At 35.0% G+C, this 10,819-nt stretch overlaps 1 protein-coding gene across 1 annotated transcript; it reads right to left on the bottom strand.

The window, feature by feature from the left end:
* LOC147396856 (Pectin lyase-like superfamily protein) lies at positions 1-8,517 on the bottom strand. The gene is made up of 3 exons (XM_086452123.1): positions 7,809-8,517; positions 1,540-1,871; positions 1-588 (listed from the first exon to the last, which is right to left on the bottom strand). The coding sequence occupies exons 1-3, from the start codon at positions 8,504-8,506 to the stop codon at positions 101-103; spliced, it is 1,518 nt and encodes a 505-aa protein (XP_086308249.1). The 5' UTR covers positions 8,507-8,517; the 3' UTR covers positions 1-100.
* Between the last annotated feature and the right edge of the window lie 2,302 nt (positions 8,518-10,819).

Genomic DNA, 10,819 nt, shown 5'->3' with positions numbered 1-10,819 from the left:
GAACATGAAACACGATGATTCATTCACCCTTTCTATAATTAATTCAAATTGTTTTCCACCAAAGAATACAATTAACAAGAGACCTTGGAGTGACTTCTCTCTACAACTGGATGAGACCTGAATGGAAGCTAAGGAAAGAAATATTATTTACAGTTGAAGAAGTGAAATCCAAAGGGTTATTCCATCCTCTAGAATGACTATCATACCATTTCATTTTCACATTTTCAATCTCCAAGCCTTCAATGTGCTCCATGATCATCCCTGCTGTACTGTGATTAACAAGACCTTGACATCCTGGCCTATAATCAGCCAATCCATCTGTATAATTTGTCCATCTTCTATAGCTTAGGTTCACATTCATGAATTTCAAGTTTCTCAAAACCCCACCTTTTGATCCTGACAAGAAGACCCCATTTTCGGAATTAGTTGATATATTGAGGAACAATACGTTGGAGATGGAACCTGCCTTCGAATTTGAGTGGCGAGGGCATGTTGTCACGTATATGGGTTCTGCTCTCCCCCACCATGATGGATCATAGTACCTTGTGCTGATGTTTATGTTCGAGAATGTGATGTCGCTTGCATTTCCTGCATAAAGGGAACTAATTATTCATGCTATTTTTTTCTGTGCTTACCACATTGGCAGAGTTCCATACTAGTCTTATTATGAGTTCAAGAACATATACTCATAATTATAATCATCAAATGAAGAAAACTAAATAATTTATGCTTTTAACCAAAGTTAGGATATCAAATTTTATTACAAAAGGCCCAAAATTACAGCATTTGTTGTTAGAGTGTATATTTTCCTCCACTCCCGGGTGTGTCATACCCCAGTTAAGTCCCATGGCCCTCTTATATTCCTAGTTCTCCCCCTCTCCAACAGATTGGTCATCTTTTGGAGTAGTTGGTTGGTTAAACATGGTACCAGAGCGCTTAGGTTCGTATAGGTCACGGGTTCAATTCTTTCCACCCTTATGAGTGAGAGGGAGTGTTAAGTGTATATTTTCCTCCACTCTCGGGTGTTTCATACCCCAGTTAAACCCCATGATCTTCTCATATTCATAGTTCTCCCCCTCTCCAACAGATCGGTCTTTTGTAGTAGTTGGTTAGTTAACATTTGTAGCTGGTAATAAGAATAGATGGAGGTTGAAAGTGAGAACGGGAACAAATATTCCAAAGCAAGAGAAGCATTATAGTTAGAAGATGGCCTCAAAGACTCTTACAGCTTAGAATTACAGCATCATCATCATCATCATCTTTGTCTTATTCCAAATACTGGGATCAGCAATTCTATTTTGCCATTCAACTTTGTCTTGAATCATATCTAAGATGGTTACAAATATTAGCGTGTTTGACAGGTGCAAGAATGAGTTCAGCAGAAAAATAACTACAACTAATTTGCAGCAATAAAAGGCCCAAAATGGGTAAAATTCATAAGCATGGGATCCCAACTGCAAGCTCCTCAGGTATTTCAAACTGAGACATTATAAATAACAATTACAGAAAATATTTCAGGAACTTAAAGAATGGTTTTACCTCCATCACGTATCTGCAATCCAAGCCCTCTGTGAGAATCAACAATAGTGATGTTGTCAAAGACAAGACCCTTAAAATCAAACCAACTAGCACTCCCAAGTTTGATCGCGGAAGATTTAGTTCGGATCCAGCAATCCGTTGCAGTTAAGTTATAGAGTGGGCCTGTATATGTCTTTGGACAGATAGCATCATCTCCTGTATCGATAATACATCTTGAAATGACTGTATTATTTGAATCCTCGATATCTATACCATCGTTATTTGGAGTATCAAAGTCACCATAAATCGATACATCACTGATTGATGTGTCAGAACATCTAACTATATGCAAACTGCAGCAACCATACAAGCCGATTTAGCCGCTAAACACATTTAAATCAAATCAAATTTTCTTTTCTTGGCTGAGGTAGCAACTATCTCACATTTTTGTTTACAATATATGTGTATGTATACATACATATTGAACGAGATTTGAGTAATCTTGTTGCTACCATACATATGGGAGGTTATTTAGACATATCTCACAAAATGTTGTAGATGAGGGCATTTCCATCATTTTACGTTAGTCTCATATGGAAGACCTCAGCAGTTTGAAAATTCCGAGTGGTATTTCTAATTTACAATAAAACAGGGAGCAATATCGCCAAATTAACTAACATAAGAACAAATCCACTTGTTGGGGAAGGATGAGAACCTTCCCGACTATGTGTGTAGTAAAGAAACAATTAACTAAATAGGGAAGAAACAATTACCAAGCCAAACCACAGTATAACAAAGTCTTTGAGGCAATTAATCAAACAAATAGATATCAAACCACACAACACCAAAGATTTACATGGAAAACCCTTTCAATGTAAAGGAAAAGACAACAAGAATGGTCAGAACATAATTCACTATTCAAACAAAATTGTACAATGATTTTCTTCTCAAATTCTTGACCAAAACTTGAGCTATTATATAAAATAGAAGAAATATGAGGGTTACCTCTTTCTAGGTTCAATAATAAACAAGCTCTCACCACAAAGAGCCTTCCATTCTTAATAGAGAAGACCCGATACACCGTAGAGGAACCAAGAAGAAGATTTCTCTCACAAAATCTTGTTCTTAAACATCGATAAAAGCCTCCAAGAAAACTTTAACATTTTTCTTTTTTTCTCTTTCTTCTCTCTCTTCATTTCCCTTGGTCTTGAGAATCCAAAACAATAAACTTATCAAACTCTAAAGCCATCCTCTTCGGACATCTCACTTGGCTTGGCCCTATCATTTTCAATCGGTTTATACAAATCCTTGCAATACAAAACATATTCCATCTTGGTTTTCCAAATCATCCAATTTGAGTCATTAAGACTGTTAGGAACCCTATTACGTATTAAGCATTTACTTATCATTGAGTGGTTTTAGGAGTCTTTTAGATTAATTCTAATTTGGTAAGAGTCTTAGGTTATTTAGTAGTCTTTTTCTATAAATATAAGAATGTAGATCATTATTTTATATCGAATAAAATTAAGAATTTAGAACAGAATTGGAGGAACTATTTCCCTCGAAGAAAATAGGCAACATAGGATCCACATATCCTATCATTTGTTATTAGAGCAATCGATCTTGATTTTAAACATGGTGTCGGCAAAAAAGGTCAGTGACCGAGTAGATCTCTTGGAACCCAAACTCGACAAACTAGTTGTTGAGGTGGGTTAACCTACAAATGACCATGCAAGGACTTACTACTCGATTGCAGCAATTGTCGAAGCAATTACAGATACTCTTTCCCAAGGAGAATCATGCAAAACAAAGCCTTCCTAAACCTTCTCAACCACTAGTGCAACAAGGACTTCCCAAGTCCCCTCAAGCATTGGTGCATGGTGCTCGTGAACCCGTGGGTGGCAACCAGAACAATTTCATAGATTATGGTGTCCCGCAGAATCCATTGTTTCATGGCCGAACAATTCGGATAGATTCTCTAAAATTTGAGGGCATCGGTCATGAAGGATGGTTAGATCTTGCGGAACAATGTCAAGTATCAACATCTTCACGACATTCATGACAATCAGATGGTTACCTTGGCTGGTCTTCACTTATTCGGTGATGCTACATCTTAGTTTCGAAGGTTGCATCGTTCTGTGGGTACTGTAAGTTGACAAGAATTTTCACGGGATATATGTGCTCATTTTGGCGATCGGAAACACATTGACCCAGGAGGATCTTTTTCTAAACTCACACAAACCGGCACAATGCGAGAATTTATTACCGAATTTGAGCAACTTTCTAATCTCGTCAACCCACCCCTACACGAATCTCATCTCGTAAGCAATTTCATATCAGGATTACGACCAGATATCAAGTCCGGTGTTCGGATGTTGCATCCAGAACTATTGACGGATGCTTTCGAGCTTGCTTTGCATAGAGAAGAGAATATTACATCCGCTCAGGAGTTTGTTGATCGTCACCCTCCCCATCGCTCAACCACTCTCAAGCCGCAATTATTAAGACCCTCTACGGATGTGTTGCCCATTTCGCAATCCACCATACCTACAATTAAACGATTAACATAGGAAGAGTAACAAGAATGGCGTGCTAAGGGATTGTTTTTCAATTGTGATGAAAATAACTCACCAAATCATGTATGCAAACATGGTCAATTGTTATCCATCGATGGGAGTGAAACCAATGATGACATGGCAACAATTGAAGAATGTGATGGCATAGATATTGAGATTTTCCTATAAAAGATGCTCCATAAGTTGAGTTTGAAGAGTATGTTCATCATTTACTTGAATTTCCAACTTGAGGACAAGTTGTATTTTTAGGGAGGTGGGGTGTTAGAAATCCTATTACGTATCAGGCATTTACTTATTTTAGTCATTGAATTGTTTTAGGAGTTTTTTAGATTAATTCTAATTTCGTAAGAGTCCTAGGTAATTTAGAAGTCTTTTTTTATAAATATCAGAATGTAGATCATTATTTTTTATCGAATAAAATTCAGAATTTAGAATAGAATTGGAGGAACGATTTCCCTCGAAGAAAATCGGTAATGTAAGATCCAAGGATCCTATCAAAGATTAATCATCTTATTAGTTCCACCTAACATTGCAATCACACACATAAACAACAATCCCAATCAATGTTGTGTTCTTTGGGTTGGTCAGGTCGGCCCATGAGTAAGGCCCAAACTAACTTAAGTTCACCTATGTGAAAAAAGTAAGTTTGGTAAGTTTTTGTTTTGAATTCTTAAGAAAAATGAAAAAGAAGAAAAATAATAGGAGAAAAGAAGAAAGGGTTAGGGTTTTTCTTAGAGGCTTTCATCGATGCTTAAAAGCAAAATTTTGTGAGAGATCTTCATTTTGGTTTCACTACAGTGTATTGGGTCTTCTCCATCAAGAATGAGAGATTTTTTGTAGTGAGATCTTGTTTCTTGTTGAAGTTAAAAAGAGGTAATCCTTGTATTTCTTCCATTTTATGGAATTTCTCGAGCTTTGGACAAAAGATTGATAAGAAAACCATTGTACCATTATTTTTTAAATAAAGGATTATGTTCGGAGTTGTCCTATAGTTTTTCCCTATCACATTGAGAGGGTTTTCCAAGTAAATCTTTGATGTTGTTTGGTTTGCTCTCTATTTGTTTGATTAATTATCTGAAAGACATCTTTACTTGGGTACATTGTGGTTTGACTTGGTAACAACTTCTACATGATAAAGGAGCTCATCCTCATAAAAATCAACTCTAAAAGTATCTCCGACATCTATCTCGATCTTCATAAATATGGAGATAGTCATAGTCAACCATCATTTAGCTATGTAATAGTGCAGTGGAGCTCTTAGCCTATCCTCACAAGTCACAAAATCAACCTTAAAAAATCATCTTCACATTGGTCCCACTTAGGACAAGTATCTTTAGAGAAAGAGTATTGGAACGAGAAAGAGCATAGGGAACAAATACTTGACATTTGGTAAGTATTCCTTTTTTTCTTTCCTAATCCTCCCAAATTTCCTGATCTTTTTCCCTCCAATATTTTTTTCCCAAACTAATTTCCTCCAAAAATCTTTCATTTTTTTTTTCCTCTAAGGGTGTGTTTGATTGAGAAAATTAAAATCCATGGAAAAATGACTAGGATGAAAAACTTAAATCCATTGTTTGATGTTACTTTGGAAAAATAAGAGGAAAAAAAAAAAATCAAGTGCTCCATCGAGCAAGTATTCTCACTGATTATCGCTTATTGTTAAAAAGTCTTTTGACTTAATTATTTCACCTTCTTCATACGTCTTCTCTCTTCCTTTCTTTGCTCTAACTCAAATTTTATGTTTTCCACATCATATTTGCTTTGTTCCCCTCATTCATTTTTGCCATCATATGAAGATGTGTCAGTCTCTCAAATGCCTTATGCTCTTCTCTTGCTTCTCCTCGTCTTTCATTGTCTTCAAATTACCTAGCATTTCATTCACTTTGGCATTTTAGGATAGTACAATCTCTATGATTCTGTAAAATCCCTACTTTTTTTATTTTCTCACCCTTTTTATTTTTTTCGTCTTGGCCTTTCATAGAAGTTTCTATCAATAACATGTTCTGGGCCTATAGGCAAGTCCGAGAAATGGGTGTTGAAGGGTAAAACTAGAGGGATTCGTGCTATCAAACAAATTCCTCATGATATTTCAATTTTTGGGAACTTTCCTTATCATCGCTGCCCACGTATTAGTACCCCGTAATTATCTTCCCACAATGTTCAAATGTTTTCTTTTTGTCGAGTGAGATGAGTGTTTCACATCAAAAATCTAGAGATAAGTTGAATTTAAGAATGTTAAAAAAATAAAAAATACAATCACAGTAAATTACTTACCCTGTCTTCTTCTATAGAGTCATTTGTGCTCTGGCTTCAAACTAAACAAGATACCCCACAAAACTTGGACGTTGCAATATCACTTACCAACTATTGCACAAGACAGTATCATCTTTAAGGGCAAAAAATGGATTACGTGCCCCTCGGGCATTTTGTAATTGAGCCATTTTTTAGAGATTGAGACATTGAGATAGGAATGAAAAAAACATGTGGAAGCGATATAGAAGAACAATGAAGTAGGGGATTAAATGTATAACATATGTTAAGGAGGCAAATTATAATTTTTGCAAAAAATTTATAAAAAAAACAATGATTCTAAAAGAGTTGTTGGGAGAAGATAAGCCCATTTTTTTCCTTTTTTGGTTGATGTGATTTCAAAATAAAGAGTGAACAATGTATCTCCAATATATGGAAAGCATGGTGTGCAAAGCCTCTTTGACTTTGTGTTTAACTTGTTGTTAAAGACCGCCCCTATTAAAAAATGCATATTTGAAGAGATGCTCTAAAACATCTTCTTTTGGATACCACACTTAGGATAATGATGCTTTAGAGAAAGAGATTTGGAGCAAGAAAGAGATCGCCTATGTGGCTTTTTATCATGAAGAATTCCAGTGCACTACGCTCTAGTTAAACGGTGGGGGTTGACATTGACCATCTCCATATTTTAGTTTTAAACTCATCAAGTCAACTCAATTGGATTTAGAGCTGACTCGGCCCCTAGACTCAAAGTTAAGTTAGAAAATCTACTGATCTATACGGGGGTATATTTAAAAAATTTGTAGAGAACAAGAAACATTATTATTCATTTTAAAATACTAAAAAATAATGGTATATAACTAATATATATATATGGGTTGGATTCAAGGGACAACAAGATAGCCAAAGTTTTTTTGTAAACAACTTTTGATGGTGTGAGGAGATCATCTTCACGAAAAATCAGCTCATTCCGAAACTTCAAACCCCATCAAAAGTGGTTTACAAATTAACACTAGAAATTGATGGTCAACGATTCTTCAACTTGTAAACTGGGGTTAGAAATTTCGGAATATGCTGATTTTTTGTGAGGACGGTCTCCTCACCATAGAGATCATCCTCACCAAAATTCAGCCCATTCTGAAACTTCTAGCCCATATTTTACACACACACACACACACACACAAAAAATTGGCAACATATAATTACTTAACTCATCCGAATCAACTCATGAGTCATCGAGTTGTCTCAACTGGGTGAACATCCAAGTCAACTTTTCCAATTTTAGAGCTACAATATCTATACTTAATCAAATACTGTCAGGTATTTATAGGATTTTCGGATCAAATGGATCTTTCGGGTCCTCAACGGACCCAAACGAATATCCGGTCTGATTTGACATCCCTACTTATGTAGTAGCGCACGTTAGCAAACAGATAAAGATACATAGAAGAGTGTAATACGCACCACCAATAAGCAGGTTGAGTCAATCTCACATCCCAAACTCTAACATTGTTGCAACCCAGAAACCCTACGAGTCTCGGCCTACACTCATCACCAGAACAAGCACCCGTACTGTTCCAACTCACCATCACGTTCTTCCTCAAGTCCATCTTCTCCACAAACTTCAATCCCTGGCCGTCGATCTCTCCTCCTCCACAGATCCCAACGTCAGTAGCGTTCTCAGCCAACACAACGTACCATCTCGATGATTCCAACGGATAATCCACCAATCGAGTCCCTCCCAAAACCCTAGCTCCTTTTTCGATCTCCAAAACAACACCCGATCTCAAGAAGATCGTAGCCGTCAGATAGTTTCCGCCGGACGGAAATCTGACGCGTCCACCGCCGGAGGAAAAGCAAGCTTCGATTGCTGCCTGGATGTGAGGCGTGTCGTAAGTTATTCCGTCACCGATGGCGCCGTAGTCAGATACAGAGAAGGTGGTTTGACGGTGGTTGGATCGGGGGAGTTTGATGGTTGATGAGAGTATTGATGACGTGGTATATGACAGCTGGATGGATGAGAATAGAGAGAGTAGAGTTGTGATGAATCGGAAGAGGAGAGTCGCCATTGGTATAGTTTTTTTTTTATTTGATTTCTTTCGTGTTGTTTGCCATTTATCCAACTGAGTAGAGTGAGAGTCTGAAACTTCTTCCCATTTCATTGACTATTGGGTACAACTGCTTTGGACACAAAACCTAACAGCAACTTATAAAAGATTGTACCACGTGTAGCCCTAAATCCTGATTCTCAGTCAACACTCCGTAACGATAATACCGGTAATTATTTGGGGAAAATTATCCTTCGAGAGCCTTAAAAGAAAAATAATTAAAAAAAAAAAAGTTTCTAAAATCCCAAATAATTACAAAAGTTTTTTATATTTTCAAAATATTGCATTACATTACATTTAATAATATTAATAATTTAATAATATTTTATCAACATTACATGATAATTGTGTCAATATTCACAACATTTCAAAAATACCGAAAATCTCATTAAAGTACACACACACAAAAAAATGTATTTGGTTAATGTTAATATTTTTCGTTCTTATTTTATATAGATTTGATAAAATTAGTGGTAAAATACGAGCTTAACATTGTTTATACATTTAAAATCCAAATTTAATAAGTTTCATTTCTTCTATGATCCATTAAATTTATCTGATTGATCAGTACAACATAAAGCGGGTGGAAGGAAATTTTGTGTGCCTCTGAGTCTTGACTCGTGAGCCAAGTTTGGGGACCAATTAGTTGTATATTAGCTAGTGTCAATTGCACTCCAATGCTGCAAAAATATCACTTGTATGTCATTATTATGATTGCACTCCAAAAATAATAGATTGAATTTTTTTTTTCTTTTTCTTTTCTCGAGAATCAGAGATGAACTACAATACCAAAATTTCATAAACTTTAGATTAACTTTTAAGTTAGAGTGCAACTGGTGTTAGATTATGTGCAACTTGTCACTTCTATAAATAAATATTTTAAAAATAATTTTTGTGTGAGGTCGTAAACATTATAATATAATAAATAAAGTTTTTGTAAGTATAAGCTATTTATAGAAGAGTTTAATAGACTACCACCATATCTTTAGTATCATAATGAGAGGAGGGAACGAGGGGTTTTTATGATATTAAAAATAGGAAAAATTATTTAAAAGGACTTTGGTGGAGGGATTTTTTTTTAAGTAGTCCTTAAATTTTGAATGGTCTCTTAATAGTCTATTTAGTAATTTTTTCTTCTCTTAATAGTCTCTAGATCTCATCTACCACATTTCTCACTATTGAATGCCCTAACCATTTGAACTCATTGTTTTCATAAATTAAAAAAAAAAAAGAAAAAAAAAAAAAAGGATTTTTGACATTTCAATCGAGTTTCAAAAATTTCATTTCATCAAAAACATTTTGAAGATGTATGCAAAAAATTAAGGTTTTTTCACTTTTTTTTTCTTAACTTTTTGATGAAAATCGATTAAGAACGATTCTTTTAGGTTGAAACCATCTAAACAAGTCGTTATCTCAAGTTTTTAGTTGATCTTTACATATATTTTAGTCGAAAATTGAAAATGGGTGGGTTTTACTAGTGTCAAGTTCACCACTTTTTATTTAAAAAGTGGTGAGTTCGATAGTACAAAATTGTGAACTCGATACTAAATAAAAAAAGCGTCTATTTAGACAATAAATCAAAAAGTGGTGAACTCGACAGTAAATAATAAAAAAAACGGTAAGTTCGCCAATAATAAGGGACCATTAAGATATAAAATGTTTATTAAATGTCTTATCAAACTATCCTTCAAAACTTATGGGCTATTTAGAAATATATTCCTCTATGACAGTCTTTTAAGTAATTTTCCCTTAAAATTTTATAAAAATTGTTCCTTAAATACTTTTATTAATATTTATATAAGAAAATACCCATATACGAATGCTTCCCTAGATTTCATAGAAAAATTGTGAATTTTTTTTTAAGTTCACAGAATTTCGTCCTCAACAACCTTGTGGGATGGGATCATATTTTTGGATGTCACGAGGTGAGATCACAACCCTTAGTCGGACTCTTTTCAAAATGACTTAACCGATTTGACAAGTTGATTTGATAAGTTGGTTCTACTATGTTTTAGCTTCAAGTCATTTCAAATCCAATCAAATGGACTTGAATTTCTGAAGTTGTGTTCTTAATAAAACTTCTAAAATGAGTTGGACTTGGCCTAAACTTAGAGAGATCTGAAAATCTAATTAAATGTTTTTGGATCCTTGGAATAGACCTGAATAAAAAAGGGGTCAAATATGGTTTAATATCTCTTGTCGTGTTCTTTCAACCTACCGATTTCAAATATGTTTTCAATTAGTATGATTCAAGTCAGATCCAAATATGAATCCATTGTTTTCATTCAGATCTGAATATGAATATACTTAAATTCGACTTAGGTCCAACCATTTTATGCCCTAAGGACTGAGGCTCTCCATCAAACT

The sequence above is a fragment of the Akebia trifoliata genome, chromosome 8 (assembly GCF_017979445.1).
Source record: "Akebia trifoliata isolate Shusen 1 chromosome 8, ASM1797944v1, whole genome shotgun sequence".
NCBI classification, from domain to species: Eukaryota; Viridiplantae; Streptophyta; class Magnoliopsida; order Ranunculales; family Lardizabalaceae; genus Akebia; species Akebia trifoliata.
Note: the sequence above shows the minus strand (reverse complement) of the source record. Positions and strands in the feature narration are given on the sequence as shown.

Coding starts and splice junctions, on each gene's coding strand:
- LOC147396856 (XM_086452123.1), bottom strand. CDS start 8,506: ATGAAATGGGAAGAAGTTTCAGACTCTCACTCTACTCAGTTGGATAAA. Junction 1,872..7,808: donor ACTCAACCTGCTTATTGGTG/GTGCGTATTACA, acceptor TGGTTGCTGCAG/TTTGCATATAGTTAGATGTT. Junction 589..1,539: donor ATTGCAGATACGTGATGGAG/GTAAAACCATTC, acceptor CCCTTTATGCAG/GAAATGCAAGCGACATCACA.